The sequence below is a fragment of the Erithacus rubecula genome (genome assembly GCF_903797595.1).
Source record: "Erithacus rubecula genome assembly, contig: SUPER_W_unloc_1, whole genome shotgun sequence".
Classification (NCBI taxonomy): domain Eukaryota; kingdom Metazoa; phylum Chordata; class Aves; order Passeriformes; family Muscicapidae; genus Erithacus; species Erithacus rubecula.
In genome coordinates, this window is record NW_027635709.1 from 289,516 (window position 1) to 315,778 (window position 26,263).

General features: G+C 40.7%; 1 protein-coding gene across 5 annotated transcripts in view; it reads right to left on the bottom strand.

Annotated features, from left to right (window-relative positions):
* LOC306814073 (ubiquitin-associated protein 2-like) overlaps positions 1-26,263 on the bottom strand; it is a 185,728-nt gene that overhangs the window by 77,464 nt on the left and 82,001 nt on the right. For all 5 annotated transcript variants that reach the window (XM_079329786.1, XM_079329783.1, XM_079329785.1 and 2 more), the window contains 4 exons: positions 10,947-10,999; positions 5,530-5,597; positions 3,081-3,279; positions 1,886-2,090 (listed from right to left, as the gene is read on the bottom strand). In XM_079329786.1, coding sequence (XP_079185912.1) covers positions 1,886-2,090; positions 3,081-3,279; positions 5,530-5,597; positions 10,947-10,999 — 525 coding nt within the window. The remainder of the gene's footprint in view (positions 1-1,885; positions 2,091-3,080; positions 3,280-5,529; positions 5,598-10,946; positions 11,000-26,263) is intronic.

Sequence of the window (26,263 nt, forward strand, 5' to 3'; positions counted from 1 at the left end):
GGTGTGCTCACTACTGCTGTCCAATACTGGTATAAGAGCAGGACATATCCTGCAGCCTGACACCTGGGTGGCAATATGTTCCCACTGGAGCTCTGTCTAGGCAGCTGTTTCAGTCATGGTGTGTGCAGAGCTTGGAGAGGTTGGCTATGACTGTCTGCCAGGTGGATACCATTGCTCCCTGATTGAGTTGGCAGGGCCTCCTGCACAACCTGCTGCACCACTACCAGGTTTAGATGCCACAGGGGGTGACCACCATTACTCCTGGCCCTGCCCATGCCTTGTCAGTCACTCTCATGCAAGCTGCTGGCTCTTGATGGGTCTCAGTGCTCTTCTGGGGTTTCTCCAGCTCAGGACACCATCACCAACCACTTCCCATAGATTCCTCGCTCTGCTGAAAAACACATCTGCACCAGAGCTGCTTGCCTTGGCTTTTGTAGAAAAAAATATAAAAGGAAACCTATTCATACAGTGACATAACATTATCACACATTAGACCTCAAAAACTGTTATGGATTATTTTAGCCAAACACTGCAAGTTTTACAGCAATTAACTGTGCTGATAAAATGTGATTACTTCCAAGGGGTCTAGAGTTGCAACTTAGTGGTATTATGAGTTAGGATTCCCCTGACCCTACAAAATAAAAGATTTTCAACAGAAATAAGAAGTCATCTACTATCTCAATATGGCTGAAAGTCACAGTGAGAATACTACTAGGAACTACACTGTAAAACCAAGTTTGTGTCATTTTCACTGTTTCCACTAATTTTACTCAATTAAATGAAAAATCCATACAATTATGAATAGAAAAAATGGGTAACCTGCATAATTTTCAGCACACATAGACTTCACACTACTGAAAGAATGCTGAGATATGACGCACATTATGAAGAAATTATATAGTACTCATTCAAAATTCACGCAATGATGAGAAGAGAAAAAATTGGGGAAAAAGACTAAATATGGTACAACCTAGAAGCAACATAGGCACACTGAAAATAGGTATTTTCCAGGATTTGTTGAAAAACCAATTGCACTGGGTTTGACTGGGGTAGAGTTAATTTTCTTCCCAGTGGCTGGTATGGGGCTGTGCTTTGGATTTGTGCTGAACACAGGGTTGATAATATAGAGATTTCTTTATTGCTGAGCTTACACAGAGTCAAGGCCTTTTCTGCTTCTTGTACAGCCATGCTGGGGAGGAGGCTGGGGGTGTGTGGGAGGTTGGGAGGAGACATAGCTTGGACAGGTGACCCCAACTGACCCAAGGGATATTCCAGACCATGAGACATCATGCTCAGTATATAAGATGGGAGAAGGAGAAAGGAGAGGATATTTGGAGTGATGGCATTTGTCTTCACAAGTCACCATTACATGTGATGGAGCCCTGATTTCCTGGAGATGGCTGGACACCTGTCTGCCCATGGGAAGGGGTGAATGAATTCCTTAGTTTGCTTTGCTTGAGTGTGTGGCTTTTGCTTTCCCTATTAAACTGTCTTTATCTCAACCCACAAGTTTTCTCACTTTTACCCTTCTGATTGCACAGGGCTTGGTTGCTGGATGGGGTAAAAACCATGACACAAAGTCACATCAAAATTCCACTTAAATATTCAAGCACCTTAAATCAAAGATGTCATTACATGAAGGCTCAACAACCTCTAAAGATTCAATGACATTTATAGATAGACTTAAGTCTCTCAAAGCTTAGTTTGTTATATACTTATAATGTCTATTACCAGCAACTGAGTGTAACACAATGCTGTAATCAATTATATTATTAGGATTATGTTTTTTTAAAAAAGCTTTTCATTTAAGGCTATTTTAAATTGCTACTGGCATTAAGACATCTTGTAGTTTAATAGAGAGAGAAAGCTATGTCAAAGCACTTACCAAACTGACTAAGGACTGAGGCCTGGGTAATGGATGGTTTTCGATCCCAGGATGATGTGGTAGTGATAGTAGAGCTATTAATGTTTTGTTGAGAGGTAAACTGACCCAAATCTGGAGATATCAATTGGTCCATGTTTTGGCTTCCAGTAGAGTTTGTCGGTTTAGGAGACCCACGTTCTCCAAAGCCAGAACAAAGAACTGCAGACTACCAAGAGGGAAAAAAAAAAAAAAAAAAAAAAAAAAAAAAAAAAAAAAAAAAAAAGAGGGGGGAGAAGAGTGGAGTTGAGTAATAAATAATTTGAACATAACCACAACCATAGGGTCAATGCTTACAGCTGCTATTTGGCAGAAACCAAAATCTCTTCAGTCCTAGATTACTAATAAATCACAGAATTGTTAGGGTTGGAAGGGACCTCTGGAGATCATCCAGTCCAACTCCCTGCCAAGGCAGGGTCACGCAGAGCAGGTGACACAGAAGCATGTCCAGGTAGGTTTTGAGCATCTCCAGAGTGGGAGACTCTACACCCTCCCTGGGAAGCTGTTGTAGTGCTTTGCCACTCTCAATGTAAAGAAGTTTTTCCTCGTGTTGAGGCGTCACTTCTTGTATTTTAGTTTATGACCAGTAAAAAACGCAGCAGTTGGAGCATATGACCACACCCTCTCTGGTTATCACTGATATAACTTCATCACTGACTACAACAATACTGATTTACTTTAATCCAAGCATCTTAAAACAGCATGCATTTACTAATAGTTGCATTTATTCTGTGAAAATCAGTTTAAATGCCCAATTTCAAGCCCTCAGAATTGACTCAGAAATAATCAGGTTTCCACAAAAAGCAGTCAGATATGTGTTTGCAAATTACACATCAAAGTTCTCTGGCATAGAACTCTTCACTATAAACAAGTGATTTCATCCTAAATCAGCATGCAGCATATGCATCCGCTCTCTACTCAAAAATTAATACAAGTACTTCATGTGAAGTGAGAAACAACTACTTAGCAAAACCAGAAAAAAAGTAAACTTTATTTTGTGTGTGTGAATGGAAGGAATGAAATTCAGAATTCCTTCAACATTTGCAACCTGAATTTTATAAATACAAAACCATCTCATTAAATGGCCAGTACTGGAAAAGTTACTTAACCTGAAATATTTAATCATAAGGAATATTTAGAAAGCATAAGATATTTTTACCAGACTTTGAGGAGAATAAGAGTTTACAGCACTGGAGCTGTCAGTTCCTAATGCCATCTGGGTGCTGTGCTGAGAATTTGTGAAGACTAGGGCTTGGCCAAAGGTCTGTTGCTGCGGAGCCTCAAATAAGTTGCCTTCTGTCTCTTGAGTAAGGGTCACAGGCTTTTGAGGCTTTTGAAGGAGTGTTACCAAATCAATGCTGTAAGACAAAGCAACGTTTGGCTGGAATAAACAATGATTAGACTGTGCTGAAACTGAGGAAAGCACTAATACTAAAGCTGCCATACTAGCAACAGAATTATTAATGATTAACAGTCTTTTCAAATATTGCTTACTTGCTATACAAAAGAGGTATAATAGATGTTTTTGCCAGAAAATAAAATTCTGCTAGCTGAAATATACCACTACAGCTAGAATATAAATTGCCTTTGCTCTCATTTAAAACATTATCAAATGTATATCATCATGTATCACATAAATAACCTATATGATTAATATAACCAAATAACTGGAGACAAATCATAAAAGATACATTGTGTTTAAGCTGATCCCACCTGCCAACTCTTTATATACATTGATAATCCACATTCTGTGTATATCACAAAGAGCAAGGGATCAAAGTCCTACCTCTGTATGGGGTAGGTATACAGACAGTAAAGAATGAAGTCACATGCAGCAATTGAGTGTGCGATGGTATGGAAGTCACAAGAGCAGTGGAAAGAAAAGCTACATTTCTCAGATAGTAGACACATTTCCAAAATTACCATACATACCTGAGTAAGATGAGAAATGTGAATTTTCTCACATTTAACATAGGCTATTAGCACCTACACATGTTTAACACAGATGTAGCCAAGGAAAAGCAAAGTATTCAAACAATAAAATAAATCTACTAAAAAAATTCTGACTTAAGTTTATCCTAAATATACCACAGGCTTGGGCTGAAGAGCTGCTTCCAGAACTTTGAGTAGCATATATTTTTTAGTGTCCAAACCTTTCTTATGATAAGTAAAAACTAAACAAACAACCGAAACAAAAAAAACACAAACCACAAAACAATACACCAGAATTTGACCTGATGAACTAAAATATTTTCTAACATAAATTGAGGGACATCCACTGGAAGAATATTTGCATTAAAACAATGAACATATAAGCATATCACAGAATAGTTAGGGTTGAAAGGGACCTGTGGAAATCATCTAGTCCAGCCCTCCTGCCATACCACCTTTAAGAAGGAAAGGAATGGAATATAAACTGTAAGCCAACTAACACCATGCCTGTGGGAAGATAGTTTGTAAGGTTAGTGCAGAAGGCAATTTTCCTCAATGAATTACAGCTGTACTGATTGCCAAGCGGTGGAGACAGCCTTGCCTGTCCAATGAGGATGGATGTTATAAAAGAGTGGGTCAGCTTAAGTTGGAGCTTGAGATCTAGAGTTTGTTGCACTTTGAGATGAGGTCTGCTGGCTGTGCTGTGAGGAGGAAGGGATGTGGTCATGCAAGGGACAGGTAGGGTTAGGTGGCTGGGAAAGGGATAGCTTGGGGTTAGCTGGTCATGCAGAAGGAACAAGGAAACTTGCAGAGAGGAGTTAGTGCTGTGTGGTGTTGCCTGAGAGAGGTCCACTGAGAGAAGGCATGAAAAGTTTTTAATAAGGGACTGATGATGGTGTCAGTCTAGTCTGTCTTGACATAATTACTACATGTGCCTCCTCCAGGTTGCACCCATGTTACAATAAAAATTTTGCTGGAGTCTGAAGTATACTAGTAGAGCTGTATGAGGATGTTTGGGACCATTAGGCCATCTACTTTTCAGATCTCATGCTATCCATCTACAGAAGTTTTCATCATACAACTTTAAGCTGCTCTCTGAGGCTAACACAGGCAGCTGTTTCCACATAATTAGCTAGGCATTTGGTGAAGACAAAGACAAGTAAAGGCAGCAACTGTCATATTTTCCATTCTCTATCTGAACTCTATATCATCAGTTAAGGCAAGTAACTGTGATGGCAAGAAGGTGATTTTCCTGGTAAGCAACACAAGCTTTTCTGTCAACATATTTGTTAAAGCACTACATTCTAAACATTTTCTGCATCTACGGGGGGGGAGGGGGGGGGGGTTCATTTTCTGGACAGCAGTCAGAGCTTCCTTATCAACAACAGCAGCACAGTTTTCTTACCAGCTACTTTTGTTCCTGCCAGTAAGTAGTCTTTGTGCAGAAGTCAGTATTATGTTCATGGATTTGCTAAGTTTGACTCCACTTCTGTAGTCAATAAAAGGTAACACAGGAACCCACAAAAGGAAGGCTTTCATAATTTTGAAACTAGCTTGACCAATCTCTGACCAAGGCTGCCCTGTGTTTTAGTCAGCATTTCATATGTACAAGCTAGCATTGCTTCAACAAGTAGAAGGTTTTTAAGGTATAGGGAAACTATGGAAGAAGATCTTACCTTTGTCTAGGAGTCATGTGATCCTCAGCTGGAACAGAGGAAGCAGTGAAGACTTTTGTTTCAGAAAGCTGAAAAAAGTGTGTAGAGGGGAGAGTTATTTTAATCATACATGTGCTCACGCTTTAAGGTACTGTGTCATCTTCAGAAATTCTATCTTGGTCATGCACTTTTAAGATAAAGTCACACTATCATTACAACCAGTTATGCTGCAGATCTGCTTAAGAACACAAAAACATGTAGTTGACCTTCAAAGTCTTCTCCACAGAATCAAGTACCAATTTAATGAAAGTGTTAGGAAATTTGATCTACTGAACACTGAATGCCATACTAATGTAACTACATCAGTTTGGGAAATAGTTTAACTAAAAACTATACCAGTAGAAAGTAATTAATGTGACAGCTGGTGTATCATCAGTGTGCAGACATAATTTAGGACTCCATAGAGCAACTCTGATAAATCTCATTGCAGAAGTCTAACACATTGCACTGTTCCCACTCATTTAATGTGGCTGTTTTACATTTCAGCTCGCATCATCAGTGGAGGCAAGTTTGCACTCAGATATGTACAGTGAACTAGCATTCATAGTTCCTTCCTGGCACTTCTGCTAGGGGTGACAAAACCATCTTAAACAGGTTGCTCTGCAAGCATGAGTTTGAAAACAAAGGGAGAAGTGTGTAATTGCCTATACTAATATAACAAGTCAAACCATCCACAGCAGAAAACTGTACTGCTTCCACCATGCTGTTACAATAAAGATAGATACTTGCAGAGGTATCTGGGGAGGGGGAGCTGGTTGGTTGGCATTTTGGGGGGGAAAGGGGGTGATTGTTTCCTGGTTTGGGATTTTTTTAATAGCTTCTCTTTTTAGAAAAATAGTAGTTAACTACAACTTCTTACAGCTAATTCATTTCTATTGACAGGAATACTTGTAAACCAGAATAAGTCTTAAGCCAGTACAAGTTTGGTTTAACAAGGCAGTGATATGACTGTATAATGGTTATATTTTAAATTAAATTTGTGCAAAATCACCCTTAACTACTTTGGTGTAGCTCTGTATTTAGACTAAAGAATAACTGACCTATTCAAACATGCACAAAGAATCCCTTTAGAATGTGACATTTGAATGTAGCTCTTCCAGGAAATTATGCATTTTAATTGCTAGCAGCCCAGTTTAAAGTACATCACAGACCTGAGGTAATATCATCTGCCATCCCACAAGCAGCTCTACTGAAAGCACATCTCTGTACATGGTCATCTGGGATTCTTCTATAAAACATTTGATTTAAGCAGGATGCAGAAGGTCTGACTGGGAGCAAATCACTTACTACTCAAAGTTCAAATGTTTCATGTGCTCTCCCCTAGCACTACACCGGGTCATAAAAAAAATAGTACTGCCCCAATCCCTCCCTTCATTTCCTACCCTTCCTGCTAATACAACACATTTTAACACCATCTTTCTGGAACACAATTCTGTCCTGAGCATAATGCTGCCAGCCTGCAACTCTATATACTGACCAAAACAAAGAAGATTCAGCTCAAGCATATTTCCAATTTAAAAGGCTGTTTCTCTATTGCTCAACTCTTTCCCCACCATAGGTGTTATTTTAGAACAATGTATACTGTACTTTCTGTGGTGTTATGAGACTCCTGCATTATATGGCAGAAGGAGGTCAGCTAATGGCACAAGCAGCAGCTTATGTTTTTCAATCTCTTGGTTAAATAGCAAATTCATTGTAATGTCAAAAATTTCTTATGCTCACAATGCCCAGGATAAGATGAACCATGGCCAAAACACTGATGAATCCTGAAAATTGAGCAAATCGAGGAGTCTGAGGATGTTTATGATAGTGCAAAAGCATATTTGATGTGAGAGAGGAAACATTCTCTTCAAGTGAACCAGCATGCAAAATAGACATTTCCAGATACCAGCTTAGCTACACTGAAGTTTACACTACACCCTGCAACAAGCTCACTGCCACAAGTTACAATCAACTAATTCAAAAGTCTGCTGGGATTACATAATTTGTCCAAGCACATACTTTGTGCAGTAACAGCTGAAAAACTTTGTTACACAGATGTATTTAGTATTTCTTAGAAGTAATATCAGCTCCTAAAAAAGTTATTTACGCTCACTGTGCACTACACTCACAAATCTTTCACTGAGGCTCTGGCATTTTCCCAGAACTGAATAAACAGTTGCAAACCATTTGCAGGCAGCAGCCTTGCAAGGGTATTTCCTCCATCTACAGTGAAATGTCTGTGCTTTTAAGCTCCTGTTTCTATGATAAAAATCATTCTCCAATCACCAAACATACAATATATTTAACAACTAAGCTACCAGGTCTTATGGACAGTTGATAATTGAGGACCACAAGAAAATATACTCTGGCATAAAAACTCAACAACAACAAATCAGAAATAACAAAACCTTATTAGTGTTTTGATATGATGTATTGAAGTTAAAAAATTAAAACAAGTTCTTGTGCTGCTTCCTAGTAAAGAAAACACTCCCACTACATTTTTTTAAGTGTTGCAATTGTTTCAAATAAAAATGAAAACTACCAATATTATACAGAAAATGTTTGCCTTCATCCACTTTCCAGCAATTTGTATGTATTCTGTTTCTTCCCTTCTGATAGTTTTTGTAGCTAAACTTAATTTTATTTAGCCAGAAGAATATAATCACAATTTTGAGAGGAAAACCCCGAACCATCTAGAGTACCTTAATATTTATCTGGTCCTTCATTGTTCATACAACATCTGATTTTCATTCAAGGAGTTTCCTCTATTTAATAGCACACTGACAGCATACTGTACTTGCTCAATACTCACTACTAAAGATAATTACCAGTCCTTTCTAGTAATTAAATCACAGAAATCAAATTGTTCTAAGGTCAAACAACATGAAATTTCACTCACCTGCACCTAACTTGTACTTGACTAGGGAGCACCACATTTAAACAAAATTATTCTTAAAAAAAAACACCTGGTCTTTACCTGCAGACAGCAAATACTTCAGCTTCCTTGGTTGTTTCAATCATTAGTAATGTGGCTAGAATTGTTTATAATACATTTAAATGCATGGCTCCATTTTCCAGCCACAGGTTCACATTGTGCCTTTTTTTGCTATACTAAAACAAGAACCCATTATATGCTAATAAAGTAACTTTTTCAGATTCAGTAAACTAAAAATCTCACTCTCAAACACCAATACTATCAGTAAATATTTTCAGCTATTTTCGACATTTTTTATTTTGTAGAAGCAATGAATAATTGGATGCAGTGTTTCAGAATCAAATTCAGGAGAGTCCACATACTGAAATATAAATCAAGAATGATTAAGAGACAGGGAAGAGTGCCTACAGGCAAAAAGACTACAATAGGGTTTTTTTGCCATAGCAACACCTCTTTAGGAGATCATGCCGAGATGTTCTTTTTTCATCATCCTCTACAATGCTGAAAATTTTTCAGTTGCTGCTTTCCAGACACCAGCCATTTGGTCTGGAGGTGTGCCTTTATTCCTATAAAACAAATGGTCACTTGGCTATATTAAAGTATTTTTCATTTGAGAACAGGTCAAGTCTAGCAGAGCTTCAGATTTCTGTATGACTGGCTTACTTTATAATTTTTTTTATTTCTCACAAATTTTATTCAGCAGTGCTCTTATTACTTCCAAATCATTGATAAAGACACTGGATGGCATCTGGCCTGAGACTAGATTACTTTATAGCCCTCCTAGAAATGTCCTCCTGCAAAAGATTTATTGGCTAAAATTTTCATGGCAGATTTCAATCCACCTAATCTGTTTCATGATAGCATGTAATTATATTTAGAACAAAAGATGTAGATCAAATCTCTTACAGGGACATACTCTATCTTTGCAGTTAATTTGAAATTTACTTAAAAACCAATATCAGGTTTATTTGAAGTGGACCTATTTTCATACAACTACACTGCATGACACAAGGTGCATTCTTATGCTTTTTTTATTTATATTTTTTTTTATTTTAAATCAAATGAATCAATTTTACTTTATTTTTTCCCCAGAGATGTTTTAGACTAATTTGCCTGCAGCTCACCATTTCATTCACTCTTTTTGAACATCAGCACATGAATAACTTTCTCCTAGGTTACAGGGATTTTTCCAGCACACCAAAATTAGTAAAAATTAACAACAGGTTAGAGATTTCATTTGCTGTTCCTTCAAGATTCATGCACAAATTACTTGGGTTTGATAGTTAATTACCTAACCAGCATTGGTCAACACCCCTCCTGTGTTACAAATGCTGCATTGTACCAGCAAACGGGTAAGACCAAGGCCATAAATTTTCAGTATCCTTAGCCCTTAGTTTACTCCTAGTACATACTGCAGAAATAGAGTACAGGTTTAGAGAAGCTGCCAGCTTTTGCTGAGAGTAACCGATACAGAAAACCTATGAATTTTAGAACTTCTTTTCATTTTCTTGGAAGATATGTCCCTCTCATTAGGTAAGGATGGAGTTTTCATATCTGTTATATTAAACATTCACACATTTCTGGAGATAACGCTGACATGCAACCCTAGAGGAGGAGGCAAAAGGGATGACTTCTGAGACAATCTCTTACTCTTCTGAAAACAAACTTAAAATAATGGATGTTCATATAAAAGATTAAAGACTTCTTAAAAGCTAAGTTTTCCTTTCCATGTTTCTTACTATCTAGTTTATTTTCTGAACTATGTAACCTTTAATACAATAGCTGAAAACTTAAAATCATAAATGTGAATTTCATGCTTGATGATCACAAATGCCAAATATATTGCATACATGAAGATATCTCCTGCCCATTAAAGAATGAGAACCCAAATTCTTTTAAATACTTTCCACAACACATCATGATGAAAAAACAGGAATGAAGCAATTAAGTACCAACTTCAGCATATAACTAGCTCCTTTTTTAAGATTATGGACATGAAGTGGACTAATTGGAAATGTTATGCAGATTTAAAACAAAAAGCATCAAACAAGAAGTCTAAAGTTGATAGTAAGCTTCAGCAATTAATTCCATAAAAGTTTTGTGATAAGATGGCTTTAAATCCTTAAATAATAGGGGGAAGTATGTGGGTAACACCCACCAGCACTGAGCAGTGGAGAATTATAATTCACAAATAAATAATTTGGGATAAAACTTAAAATTTTGTTATCTATGTATTATCCACCAAGAAAAAATAAATTAATATTTCTTTATTCAATTTTATTCTAAAAAGAAGCTCAAATATATTTTAAACAGGAATTGCAAAAAAACCCCAACAAAACAAAACAAGAAATATCACTGCATGTATACAAAGTATTACTTCAAACATTTAGTTTTTGAAGACAACACAGAAACTCTGAAAAGGGTAAATAATAAATCAGTCTACCTAACAAGGCACACTTACATCTTCATTCCAATCTTCTGCAGTCCATTCTTCTACTGAGTTTTTCCATGCTCCTATTGGAATTAGAGGAAGGGAAGAAAACAGTTACAAGCTAAAAGCACAACACTATATTTCAACCATTCTGCTTTATAAGCAATCCTGTTTTCATTACTCATGGAGCACAAAGCAAGGAGATAGTGGTTGGAAACATGGGAAGCTCTAGAAAACTGTTTTGCAGATTTACAATTTTGGAAGGTGGGTTTGTTTATTTTCCCATTTAATTTCTGATTTCAGGTATTTCTTAGCCACTATGGTACCAGACATAATTTACATGAACATATGTCTCTACACAGTGATTAATTGAAAACATTGGAATAACTTCCTCTTATGACAGTGAGAGGTTACTCAACCATTCTATGGGATCTCCCAGTTGGTTGCACAAATTCATACAAGAGCTTGAATAAAACATGACCACACCTCCTCTACCATCCATAATCCTACTGTCAACATACTCAAATTCAAGACCTAAACCACCTCTGGAGGCTCCTTTCCAACGTCTTAACTCTCTCCTTGGGGCAAAATAAACCAAATAACTTCCCCTGAGAGAGCAACTTTCTTTTAAAAGATATAATTAAAATAATAGCATCAGAAGAGTCAATAGCTTCCACTGTAGGCTGCAAAACTCTTTGTCCTGTAACTTGTCACAAAGTTTATTTGGCAAATACTGGAGGACAGCACAGACCCCACAGCATCCAGCAACAGAAAAACTACAGGAAACAATCCTACAGATGCAAAAAACTGATCCATCATGGTAGTTGTTTCATTGTAGAAGGCAATCAGGCTGGTCAAGCATGACTTCCTTTTAGTGAATCCATGCTGACTGCTCCTGATCACCTTGTCCTCCATATGGGTAGAGATGGCCTCCAGAATGAGGGCTCCATCAGCTTTCCAGGGATTGAGGTGAGACTGATTGGCCAGTAGCTCCGTGGGTCCTCCTTCTTGCTCTTTTTGAAGATTGGGGTGACATTTGCTTTCTTCCAGTCCTCAGGCACCTCTCCTGATCTCCACGACCTTTCAAAGATGATTGTGAGTGGCCTCGCTATGGTGTCCGCCAGCTCTGTCAGCACTCCTGGATGCATCCCGTCAGGGCCCATGGACTTGAGGATGTCAAGTTTGCCTAGGTGTTTTCTGACCCAATCCTCCTTGACCAAATTAATGCCTTCCACCATTCCTTTACCTTGCTCTCCTGGGTCAGAGAACCCCAAGGGCTGTCCTTGTCAGTGCAGACCGATAGAAAGGTGGCGTTCAGTAACTCTGCCTCATCTGCGTCCTCTGTCACTGGGGTCCCCCCTGGATTTAGTAACGGGCCCACATTATCCCTCATTCTCCTTTTGTTATTGTTGTATTTGAAGGAGCCCTTATTGTTGTCCTTAACATCCTTGGCCAGATTTAATTGCAGATAGGCCATGGCCTTCCTCATCTCATTCTACTTACTCTGACAACCTCTCTATATTCATTCCAAGTGGCCTGACCCTGCTTCCATCTTCTGTGTGTTTCCTGCTTATGCTTGAGTAGTGACAGGAGTTCTTTATTCATCCATCCAGGTCTCTTGCTCCCTTTGCCTGACTTCTTGCTGATCATGATGCATCGTTCTTGAGCCTGGAAGAAGTGGTGCTTGAATATTGACCAGCATTCTTGGACTCCTCTTCCCTGCAGGGTCCATTCCCATGGGATTCTTCCAAGAAGATCCTTGAGGAGGCCTAAGTCAGCTCTCCTGAAGTCCATGGTTGTGATCATACTTGCTGCCCTGCTTCCTCCTTGCTCGATACTGAACTCCACAATCTCATGGTCACTGCAGCCAAGGCTGCCCCCAACCTTCACATCTCCAACAAGGCCTTCCCTGTTTGTCAGTATCAGGTCAAACAGCACATCATTCCTTGTGGGATCCTTCACTACCTGTGAGAGAAAGTTGTTATCAATGCTTTTCAGGAACCTCCTGGACTGTTTGTGCTTCACTGTGTTGCTTCTCCAGCAAATGTCAGGGTAGTTCAAGTCCCCCACAAGAACCAGGGCCTGTGACTTTGAGGCTGCTTCAAGCTGCCTGTAGAAGGCCTCATACACTTTTTTCTCCTGCTCAGGCAGCCTGTAGCACACAGTCACAAGAGTGTCACCCTTACTAGCCTGCCTTTTATCTTAACCTATAAGTTCTCAATTAGCTCGTCATCCACCCCAAGACAGAGCTTCATATATTCCAAATGTAGCCTCACATAGAGGGTAACTCTACCACCGCACCTTCCTGGTCTATGTTTCCCAAACAGGGCTTTGCCCTTCATGACAATATTGCAGTTGTGAGCTATCCCAATCGCAATGAAAGCCCTGTGACTGCACACAGATCTGTTGTTCCTCCTGTTTGTTTCCCATGCTGCATGTGTTGCTGTACAGGCACTTTATAGAGGTATTTGAGTGTGTCAATATCCCAGTGGGGGTGCAAGGGAATGCCCTAAGTCTTGTCTTCTTGTTACATCTTTGGTTGCTTGTGCTTGCTCAAAGCATCCCCTCTTAAGTCCCCTTTTGCTACTTGGGTTGTCACTATAGTTCTCCCCTTCCCACACTTTATCTGTCAAGCCTGGCCCTGTCCCATTCATCTCCCTTCCAATCTAGTTTAAAGCTCTCTCAACAAGCCCTGCTAACACCAGAGCTAAGAGCCTTTTTCCCCTTTGAGACAGGTGGATGCCATGTGTTGCCAGCAGGCTCAGTGTTGTATAAACTGGCCCATGATCAAAAAACCCAAAAATTCTTCTGGTAACACCAGTCTCAAAGCCACATGTTCATCTGCGTGATTTTCCTATTTCTTTCCCCATCATTCCCTGCAACTAGCAGGACAGAAGTGAACACTAGTGCTCCAGATCCCTCAACCAGTCGTCTCAAGGCCCTGACATCCCTCTTGATCATCTGTTGTCACTCACCCTTAAACAGGGCACCAATTTGACGGTGTTGACGACTGACACCAGCGTCAGTCCCTTGTTATCTAAAATCTTCTCCAATTGACAGTGAGCTCAAAAGGCTGACTCTGAAGTGTCACAGTACAAGCTGTCTTGTTGCTGAGCAATCGATTCAGCCATACATGGGAGAAGCAGCCTGCTCTGATAGACAGGCCTCTAGGAAACAGTGATAGGGCAAATTCGAAACCAGACAGGGATTTGACCCAATGGGTTCCAGCCTGGGCTGCACAATCTATTGGTCAGAGAGCTGAGCAGCCTGAACTTTCAACCAATCATAAGTGCTTGCCGAAGAACATTAAGAAGGGTATTTAAGGTGAAGTCGAGAACAATAAAGTGCTGTTTGTCACATAGATCATAGAGTGCCATGTCTCTGTCTCGGACCCAGCACCAGTCAACATTACACCAAAGATGTTAGCAAACATCAGCAGTTTATTAAAGCCTTCTGCCTTTTCTCTGTTGTAATCCCATGAGCAGCACCACACAATACAGACTCCTTCCTCTCACAGCATGACCTACTAACTCCAACACCACCACTCCTCTTAGCTCTTTATACCTTTTCTCTCACGTGCATAACACCTGTGTGCCCTTTTACTTTTTTGTGGTTGGTCAATACACATCAGCATTCTGTGCTTCTTCTCCTTCAATGCTGTTCACCTGTCTTATACAGCTGCACCCCATTAGGGATGAGTCTCGGCTGCAGCCCCATTTCCTATGTCCCATAATCTGTTTTCCTACAATCCTCTGCAGACTTCTTGTTGGGACTTCATCAGTACCCACCTGGAAAACCAGTAGCAGGTAATAGTCAGTGAGCCATATCAGGCTGGAAAGTTTCTTGATGATGTCCCTTACCCAGGCCCCAGGGGGACAGCACATCTTCCTATGGGTTGGGTCTGGTCAGCATACCAGGCCCTCCATTCCTCTCAAAAGGGAGTCACCAATAACTACTACCTTTCTTTTTTTCGTAATTGAGGAGGTCATGATGGGGGGGTAGGCTGTTTTGCCATAGGTGACCCCTCCATTCCAGAACCACCTTCATCCCCATTCTCCTTTTCCTGGTCCTCATTTCCCTGGTCCTCATATTCCAGGTCCTTGCACCTATTGTATAAGGGCACCTAGGAAGGTGGGGTAGGTCGGGAGGGGATTTGCCTGCCATCCTGAGCAGAACCCTGTTTCCACTCCCCTTCATCACTAAGGTCTTCTCCTCCCACCTGGTGATGAGAGGGTAAGGGATCCATTGCTTCCCCACCACCTTTGGGAGACTGAACCTACTTAGAATACTTGGCACATTTTCCTGATATTCAATTTAAACATTTATCTCTTGTTCCTACTTATGACCATGGTTCTATGAGTTTATTCTTTTTAAATACTGAACACAACCCATCACCCTTTTATTAGTTTACTTAAGCTGCTAAGTTTATTGCTATCATTAATTACCACTCTACCTTTGCAATGCAATCGTTCCAGTTTCAGTTATTGCACTGCTCTTCTCTGCACTAAATCTAGTTTACTAATGCCTTCCTCCTATTGATGGGATTCCAAGTATGATCTTGCCACAAATACAATTTCCTTTTAGTCCAAAATCCACCTTGGCATTATTGCAACTCCATATATCCTCTTCCCTACCTTTCCCCCATGCCTTGCAAAGCACCGCAATTTAAGAATTCTCTGGCTAGATATTAGCCCAAAAATAATTTTATTTTGCTCTATCCCAAACTTATGTAATAATCCTTTCCCTCTGGATTACATTCACAGTCTAGAATGACCTGAAAGTTTTCTAAAACGTTCCTTCTGACTTTTGCAGCAGTCCTAAAAAAACCATCTTTCTTGTAACTTTTAAGGTAGACAATTCCCTTCTTCCCCCACTATAATTTTTTTTCTTTCATGTTCTTCTTCAGTTCCAAAGTTATTTAAGGCTGCTCCTAACCAGGATAATAAATGAAGTTTTTTTCTGTTAAATTTATGAAACTATTAAAGTAGAAGTATCATTAAATTACCAGAATACCATTTTTTATAACTTATTTGAGAAGCGACCACCTCCAACATAATTTATTTATAAGAACTGTTGTGATTTGATGTTGTAATCCAATACCAGAGGTATAAGGAATGCTTTAACCCTTTCCTCCTGTTCCTATCCTATTGGCAGAGAGCCAAATTCCCCTTCCTGACCTTTTCCTAGAAAAGCCTGTTATCTGAGATCCTCCTCCTCTTTTGCCCTGGGACCACCATGAAATAAACTACAAACTTTAAGAAAGGCAAGGAGCCTCTTTTGAACCTTTGTTTATCTCATGCAATACCTAGCTCCTTCTTACAGATAGATAGGAAGGAGTTACAGCATATTGCAATTTGAGGTTCAGGATCTCCCATGGACTTGTGCATTGCAAAAAAGGCTAAGAGACTGTACACTCAGCATGCCTGTAACAAAATATTAATCATGCTATTCAAGTTTATTCACTTTTGAATAAGGACTGGTTGTTTTGTTTTGTCCTACCTATCCCTTCTCTTTACCTTTCAGTTGTACATTACTTCTATAAAAATTAGGATGTAGAAAACCCAATGCTGAATTATTTAAAATACAATCACACTTAAACATTATGAACCATTAAAGATTTGCCCTTTACTCTCTCTCTCTTTTTTTAATTTCATCCAACAACACTAAATTTTACCTCCACAGAAGCAACTAGCATTTCTATAGGATTATACAATGGTGCACATAGAAACACCTTTCATTCAGGGTACTGCAATTCCTCTGGCACCTGCAACAATTCAGGACAAGAGGTGCTAGAGTGCTTTCATAGAAGGTATGGGGGCAAGTACATTTTGGAAACAAACAGTGTAATTATTTTTAGTTGAAAGTGATGTTGATCATTTCCCAGCACTGGCTTAAAGAGGAAATATCTAGTAAATACTCAAAACTCCACAGAGTTTCTATTTGCGTGATGTCTTAAGAAAAAATTTTAATATGCAAAATTAGTTTTGTTCCCCAGGTAGTTGCCCTGTTACCTCCTTTTCAATGTAACTGCAGATGTAAGATTCTCCATGTAGCCAGTATATGCTATTTTTTATTTTTATTTTAAGATTAAAGAAGAAATAAGACTTAATAATAAGGAATAAAGACAAAGATTTATATCCTGCCCTCTTGTCTCTGTATATACTTATCTTAAATCCTTTGCAAGCCCACTGCAGGCTATATGAGTTTCCATACATAAACATCACCCTCATTCACATCTTTATTAAATCCACATTGGTAACATCATTATTACTGAATCTGTTGATTTGTAATTAACATAACAGTGCTGTAAGTTAAGGGGAAAAAATTGAAAACTAAAACTTGTGATTAATAAGTCAAATCAAAAGCTCAAATTTGTACAACCTGCTTCCAGTCCCACATCTTGTCTGCCACTCCTTTCCCCTACCTCTATTTCCATCTTCCTTCCCAGCATTTTTTTCTATTTTAAAACTATTACCTCAGCTGCAGCATCCTCTATTAACCCCCAAGATGCTTTCCATCACAAGGTTAAAAGTGTTTCCCACTTGAACAAAACTAATTCACTTTTAAAGATTACTCTTTTTCAAGAAGTCTTTTTGGCTCAGGGACTTATTTCTGACATTCCTACAGCTTGTCTAAAGAAGAAACACTAAAACAAAACACTCTCCCTATAGTCACATATAGAGAGATGTAGAAGAATGGAAGATAAGGGGCTAATGTGTGTGCCTCAAACACCAATAGCTGGATGTCTGTGGAACCAACCAAAGATTGTTGGTAATAACACACTGTGAGAAAGAACAGGATGTGGCTGGAGAAGGGGCCATATGGAGGTAGGCCAGCAGTTTTCTGGGACAAATGTTCTAGTTCTAGTTCTTGGAGATAAGCACAATACAGTCAAGCGCAAACACAGGAATGAGATTGAGAAGTGGGCATGGATGGGGGGGTTGGGAGAATCAACACCACCAATGACCCCCGTAAGCCCTCTGATCCATTTCCAGAAAGGTCTAGAAGAGACTGTGCATGAGAACTGATTTGCATAGTGTTACGATCCTCTCAACCCGAGTGGGAGTCGTGATGGTTCGTTTGATGCCAGGGTGCAAAAGACAAAAAGCAAGAGACTCAAGTTTCGCTCAGCAGCAAGCAGCAATGCAGTTTATTGCGTGCCAACAATTCAGTTTTGTGATAGAAGAGGGAGAGAGAGAGAGAAAGAGATAAAGGAAATGAAATGAAAGGGGAGAGAGAGAGAGAGAGAGAATGGGGATATAGCTACCAACAGAAGGGACGAGTCCTCGAGTCGTCCGACAATAGGCACATCTTCGATCCGTTGGGGAGAAAGAGATCTCAGAGTCTCTTTAAGAAAGTCACTTTTTATAGTCCTTTTCCAAAGCGAGTGGCCTCTGGCCAAAAGGTGGGAAGATTTATGGACTATTGTATGTGGAGATTGTCACTCCAAGAAACAGGTGCAGGAACAGGATGCTATAATCAGTACCCTGCTCGAGTGCAGCATACCATGGCAAGCACCAGGCACACCTACAAACAGTCCCTTGGCAAGCATCCACCTTGGCCAGGCAAGAACTCAAGTCCAAAACGAGTGGTGGGGTCCTGGGGTCTCAGTCTCTGATGATGGTCGCAAGGCAGATCAGAGAAACTTTGGACCGACTCTTACACATAGAAACAAGAAACTTATCTCCAGGGTGGAGAAAACTTATCCATAAAAAGGCACCCCCACCAGGCCCAGGGTGACTGGTGATCTCTTTCTTTTTCCCCCCCCTCTTTAATTCATCTCTTTCTCTCTTCCCTTTCACCTTACCCCTTTATCCAAAACCCAATGTCATGTGCTTATGCAAGAGATCAGGGACTAACATACTGTTGGGGGTTGAGTGTTTTTCTGTTACTGTGTCAATTGAAAGAATTTTTCCCATTATCATGCCAATGGAACTGGCCGGGCTACACCCAGGGTCCCTGATGAGTCCAGACAAAAGGGGGTGGGTGGGGACGGCCCCCGGAGGGGCCTCTGAGGCTTCCGGGAGGGGACTCAGGTTTCCGGCGAGCTGGGAGGAGGACGCCTGGGATCTTCAGCCGCGCGGCCGAGCACAGGAGAGCCAGACCCTCTGTGATCACCTGCCCTGCATCTGCCCCGTTCCATCCTCCTGCCTCTGCGGACACAGCTGATCCCCCGGACACACACGGTGAGCGAGGAGCCGCCGCTCCAGCCCGTTCCCGCCCGGGACCGGCGTGACCGCTGCCGCCCCTCCCCCCTCCCTCCTGCCTCCGTTCCTGTCTGCCCTCGGCACATCCGGGCTGTGGACTAAGCACAGAGACAGCGTGCTTGCATCGAAAGGGACTGACACTGAGTTATCTATTCTGTTCTGTTAGCAATTTTAACTGTTATTGTTTTCTGCTTGTACAGTTAGATATATTAGTAAAAGAGCTGTTATTCCCACCCCCCCCCCTTATCTCTGCCTCAGAGTCCTTGATTCAAACAATTATAATACTTGCGGGGGGGAGTGGAACCAAAGTCTCTATTCCAAAGGGAAACTTCTGCCCTTACTGGCAGACACCTGTCCTTTCAAACCAGGACACATACCAATTTCCAAGCCAAATGTGTAATTTACAAATAAATCTCTCTAAGCTTTTGCAGACCACCTGATTTTTGTTATTCCTTTCTACCACGAACATTTGCAAATCTGAAGTGCTTCCTTGCCCTTAAGGGTGAGATGTCAAAAGAGACATTTTTGTTTTGTCAGTTATGGTACCTTTTCCCTTTGTCTGAAAGTAAATTAAGATTAGAAGTAAAAAGGTACTTAGCACCCCAAAAGAACATTCATGCTTAACTAGTTTACTTTTAATTTCCACCAACCAAATGATTTTGCAGGAACTCCTCACACTGACACTCACTCATTGATACCCTTAAGAATCATTAATCTGACAAGGACAGGAAAAATTCCCAAATGCCTTCTCACACCTTCTCCGTACTATGTTCCCCAACTTTTCATACATGCCTCAAATTGTGTTACTGAAGTTCAGAGAAGTTCTCAGTGACACATGCACAGTCAAACAGCAACAATGCATTTGGCATCCAAACAAAAGTTCCATATGTCACTTTGGATTCCCATCAATCTATTTTCTCAGCAGCATACCCCTCATGTAGACACATTTCTACTCTAACTGGGATCTGTTTACCAACACCAAAATACTCTTGTTCCTAGTCATAATTCTTCCATTACTGAAAACTGAGGAGACACCTACAAGAAGGAACAGAGGTTGCCATAGGGAAAGCACATGAAGGATACCTTGAGTTAACAGAGAGGGTCACAAAAATTTAGAGCTCATTTAGGAAGTGAAACACAAGTCAGTCATGTATAAGCCTTACAGTTGCATTCATTAAAAACTTCTCAGTGAATTTTCTACCTCTTGTCCAGTCTCCTCATGCCTTTCTTCGCTGTCTTATTTCTTTAGCTAACTTTATTGCTTCTACAATACTTGTGACAACATACTTTGTCCTCTGGTACCATATAACAAACAACAGTATCAGTATTCCTAGGTGGAATTTACAAGTCATTAGGCATTCTTCTAATTTACCTGTTAAACTTATTTGGAAAATTAACATCAGTGAAAGTAAAAGATGTGTTTCTGTTTGCACTATAGCACCAAGTAATTTCAAAAGTAATTCCTAGGAAAAATGCCAGAATTTGGCCAGAGTGCTCCCTTTCAGCAGCCATTAATATACCCAAGGCTACTCTCCCACACTGGACTAGAAGGGACTCAGAGTGACAAAACAGCTGCATCATAGGCCCTCCTAAACTCTGAGCCTGTTATTGTCTTCTCTGGTTAAGTGGAAACTGGCTTATATGAAGTTTAGAAAGCTACATCTCAAAAGTCTCACAGCTCGCAGAACAGCCCAACAGAGCACACTCTGGCCTCCAGTCTTCTCCTTCCACACTTGACACAGGTTGATGAAAAATCATCTGAGTAGGCCTCAGCAGTGAAGAGATCAGAAGTTACCCTTTGCTAGGGTTAAAAAAATTATCATATTACTCAATGGTTCCCAAGTGTGGACAATAACATACAAAAATATCTCCATCCTGATGCAGGGTTTCCTGTGTCTTTATCTCCTGTAACAGAATAGAGGAAGCAGAAAGGTATCCTGTTTTACCACTCACAGACAAGCAGGTCACACTCTTCATTTCTGAATTGCCACAAGATCATTGTTAAGCAGTTCCTTTCCAAACTAGGTCTGTCTCTTACCTTTAGCCAGGAGTGTGTACTTCACATTTGAAACTTCATACATAAATACACATCTGCTTCTATCTTCAGACAGGCCGACTGCTGTTTTTGCTTTCATTTAATTGCCTACTCATGCTTCAATTAACAATTCTCTTCAAATATAGCTGATCTTAGAATTCTCCTCCATCCTAGAAACTCACATTCTTATGTTATATAGGTGGGGCTGCCAAAGCCATCCCAGTGTCACGAAGTGAATTCATATTTGTAAATGTTTTTTTTTCTTTTTCTACTTAAATATTGATACCCTACTGTTCAATGCCCATGGACCAATCACTTTTAGTAGGACTTATGTGAAATATGAATTTTTTTAGCTTAATAAGTAAGTTTTAAATAAGAAGTCATTCAAAAGTCATAATATTGTGTGATTTAGTATGATATTTGTTTAATGTTACTTGCTTAGCACGAGTAGCTGTATTTACTGAAGCCTTAGGCTGCAAGCTGTATTTTCACTATAGATACGCTTTTGGCTAGAATAGAGTTCACTTTCTTAGTAATTTTTCTAGTGGCTGGTAAAGTACTGTATTTTGAAGGTATAGAAGCCAAGATATTTCTTTGTTCTGGGTGTCTATTTAGAGGCACCCATCTCAAGCTGACCTGCTATACTGCTCTATTAAACTACTTATTTTTATTAAATCCAGCACCTGAGACTACTGTGGAAAACCTAGGGTTGAGCCTGAAAAAGAAGGAAGGGCACCCAAGAGTGAGTGTGTATTAAAATTCCATTAGTAGACTTATTAGAAACAAACAGCGGTGTGTGGCCTCATCAGTGTAAACTGCACAAGGTGACAGGGCTGGTGATTGGCCTGATCAGAGTAAAGTGCACAAGGATAAATAAGTGATGGGAAATATACTCGACACAGAAAAGGGGGTGCCCTTGACCAAGGTACAACAAAACTGGAAAAGAATTTTGGTACAGCAAATTATCAAAAAGAACTTGTTGGGGGTTGGGGTTTTGTCCCAGTTTAAATAATTTTTCCCATTATCATGCTAACGGAGCCTGCCAGCTGCGCCCAGGATCTTTTGAGGACTCTAGACAAAGGGGTAGGTGGGAGCTGGTTTCGATTGGGGGGGGCCTACTCGTGCATCCACTGAACTCGGCAGAGGAGGACGCCTGTCTCCAGCCACACAGTCGGAACGCAGGGGAGCCAGACGCTCTGCGGTCAACTGCCCTGCACCTGCCGCGCTCCAGCCTCCTACCTCTGAGGACACAGCTGACCACCAGGACGCAAACGGTGAGCGAGGAGCTGCCCTCTCCAGCCCGCTCCCAACTAGGACACAGCGCGGCTGCTGACGCCCCCCCCTCCTGCTCCTTCCTGCTCTTCGTAGCTGTGCGGGCTCTGCCACGTTTTCCATCACCGAGAACAAACACAGGCACAGTGTGCCTGTGGCTAAAGAAAGGACTGGAACCGAGTTAGTTGTTCTGTCTGAGTGTTAATTTTAATAGTTGCTGTTGTTTCTGCTTGTACAGTTAGATATATTAGTAAAGAGCTGTTATTCCTTCCCCCTCATCTCTGCCTTAGAGTTCTTGATTCAAACAATTATAATACTTGGGAGGGAGCGGAATTAAATTCTCTATTTCAAAGAGGAGCTTCTGCCTTTATTGGCAGACACCTGTTCTTCAAACCAGGACAGAAGTACATAAATATTTTATATCTAGAAGATTGGGCATTTATAACTAGAGATGGAACCCTGGCATAACAGTGGCCACTGCAAGGGACCTTTGACCAGCACAGACTTACCTTTCTGCAACACAGACTAAAGGATAGATTCCCAGGACAAATGAATTACTGGTATATTTGGGATGGTTGGGCGTAGGAGTAAAAACACCCAAGTCAGGTGCGAGATTAAAGAGGTATCACCAAACGTAATGCTTGCAGTATCTGAGCCTACTGACCCAGACAAGTCTCAGATAATTGCTCTGCTGGGTGCCAGACTCTATCCTATGCTTTCTAGTGTCTTGCCTAATCCTGCTGCTATGCAACAGAGGGCTGTGGTTGGAGCACCATCTGTATTGCAAATATTTACTAATATTTTCTAATCCTGGTGACTTGGCTCTATGTGGGAAGTAAAATGCCGAGACTAAGGAAAGATGCTGAGAAATGTACTCAACTATCTTCCAGTATATGCACTGGATGCAATCCAACCTAGGGAGATACCGAGGTGTTGCTGAGGAAATTATTCTAACCTGATAAGAGATAACATAAATAATAAGGATGCTGAATTGGCTCAACAGGCAAGAGGTGACAGAAACTCCTGGGTAGCAAATAATACAAACTGAGACTATAACAGCTACTCATTTTTTCATCTACCAGTTTCCTAGGGCTGCTCTCAATCCATTCTCCACTCACCTTGTATTTGTGCTTGGGATTTCCCTGACCCAGGTTCAGGACCTTGCACTTGGACTTGTTGAACTTCATGAGGTTTGCACAGGCCCACCTGTCAAGGTCACTCTGGGTGGCATCCCTTCCAGTGTGTCAACCGCACCACACAGCTTGGTCTCTTCAGGAAACTTACTGAGGGTGCACTCAATCCCCCTGTCTATGTCACTGACAGAGATGTTAAACAGCACCAGTCCCAACACCAATCCCTGAGGAAGACCACTCTTCACTTGTCTCCACTTGGACATTGAACCCTTGACTGCAACTCTTTGAGTGTGACCGTTCAGCCAACTCCTTATGCACTGCATGGTGCACCCATCAAATCCATGTCTCTCCAGTTTAGAGACAAGGATGTCATGCGGGACAGTGTCAAATGCTTTGCACAAGTTCAGGTAGATGATGTTAGTCACTCTTCTCTCATCCACCACATCTATAAACCCTGTCATAGAAGGCTATCAAAATTTTCAGGCACGATTCACCCTTAGTGAAACCATGTTAGCTGCCACCAATCACCTCCTTATTTTCTGTATGTCTTATCATAGTTTCCTGTAGGATCTGGTCCATGATCTTGCCAGGCACTGAGGTGAGACTGACCAGCCTGTAGGTTCCTGGGTCTTCCATATTCCCCTTTTTAAAAATGGGGGTTATATTTCCCCTTTTCCAGTGCACATGAACTTGTGCACCTCCAGGTTCCTTAAATGGTCTCAAACACGATCTTCTCCTCTAGCAGGCAGTTCCTCATTTTCCCATTCCTTGCCTTTTCCTTCTGCAACTAGGGTGGTGCATCTGGAACACCTGGTGGTGAAGACTAAGGCAAAAAAGTTGAGTACCTCAGCCTTCTCCATGACCTGGATAACCAGGTCTCCCCTGTCCTTTGGGAGAGGGCCCACATTTTCCCTAGTCTTCCTTTTATCACCAATTAACCCACAGAAGCTTTTCTTGTTGCCCTTGGCATCCTTGGCCAGGTTTAGTTCTGTTGGAGCTTTAGCTTTCCTAACCTTATTCCTGGCTGCTCAGACAATCTATATTTCTCCCAGGCTACATGTCCCTGCTTCCACCCTCTGTAGGCTTCCCTTTTGTGTTTGAGCTTGTTTGTCCAGCAGCTGCTTGTTCTTCCATGCAGGCCTCATAGCATTTTTGCTTGATTCCCTCTTCATTAGGATGCATTGCTCCTGAGCTTAGAGAAGGAGATCCTTGAACATCAACCAGTTATCTTGAACCTCCCTTCCAGGGCATTATCCCATGAGACTCTACCAAGTATATCGCCAAAGAGACCAAAGTCTGCTCTCCTGAAGTCCTGGACAGGGAGCTTGTGCATCCTTCTTGTTGCTGCTCTAAGGTTCTCCAACTCCACCATTACATGGTCACTGCATCCCAGGCTGCCCTTGAGCTTCACATTCCCCACCAGCCCCTTCTTGTTGGTGAGAACAAGGTCCAACACAGCACATCTCCTTGTTGGCTCCTCTATCACTTGGAGAAGGAAGTTGTCATCAACATAATCCTGTAAACTCTTGGATTGCTTGTACCCTGCTGTGGTGTTGTCCTTCCAGCAGATACTGGGGTGGTAGAAGTCACTCCCTCTCATGAGGACCATGGCTTGGGAACTTGAAGCCACTTCTACCTGTCTGCATAGGGCCTTATCAGTTTGGTCTTCCTGGTTGGGTTGCCTGTAGCAGACCCCCACTAAAATGTCACCTGTCCCTTCTCTCCCTTTAATCATGACCCATAAACTCTCATTCGGCTCTTCATCCATTCCCAGGAAGAGACCCATTCACTCTAGCTGGTCATTGACATTTTAATTTTGTCACAAGTTCTAAAGTACTAGAACTAGAACTAGCATGTTATATATATACGAAACAGATTTGAGGAAAAAAGGAAGTATGTTCAGTTGTGTCAGTCCACACCACCTGAAATACAGGTACCTTATATACAACCTGGAGATGGAAGCGTTAATTAAGGTATTTTCACAAAACTCCAAATTAGAACCCAAAGGGGAAAGGTCATATACTGTCTTAATGTGTTCTAATTTTACTTTTAAAGTTTTATGAAAAGAAAATTGGATATATAATTCTTATGTCAAACAAGCAATGAATAACCAACCAGCTAACAAATATCTGCATTGGAAAGAATCTATACCAAAGACATGAAGTGGAGCATCTCACTACTCTTGGTACTGTTAATCCAGAGGACCACAACTGCATGGCTAAGTATAAAGTCAATGGATGACCCGCTGTGGTATAAAGTTAACAAGACTAAAGGGGAGGTATGTGACATAGACTTTTATGGAATGGGTGACCAAACCTTGGAAAACCCAATCAAAGAGCTCTCTTTTTGCAAATCGGATAAAGCTCAAAATTTAACTTTGATAATCAGCAAGAGGAAAGTTCATTGTTCCAATACTATTAACTGTTGTTTAACATTCAATTTCAGTTGTTGTGTATGGTTGGACACATAATTTCAAGTAAATAGAATATATGTCAATGTGACATGCAAAAAAATTCACTTTCATCTAGATATGCTTTTGACTAAAATAGACTTAATTTTCTTCTCAGTAGCTAGTACATTGCTGTGTTTTGGATTCAGTATGAGAATAATGTTGATAATACACTGATTTTTTAGTTGTTGCTACATAGTGCTTACTCAAAATCAAAGACTTTTCAGTTTTCCATGCTCTGTCAACTGAGC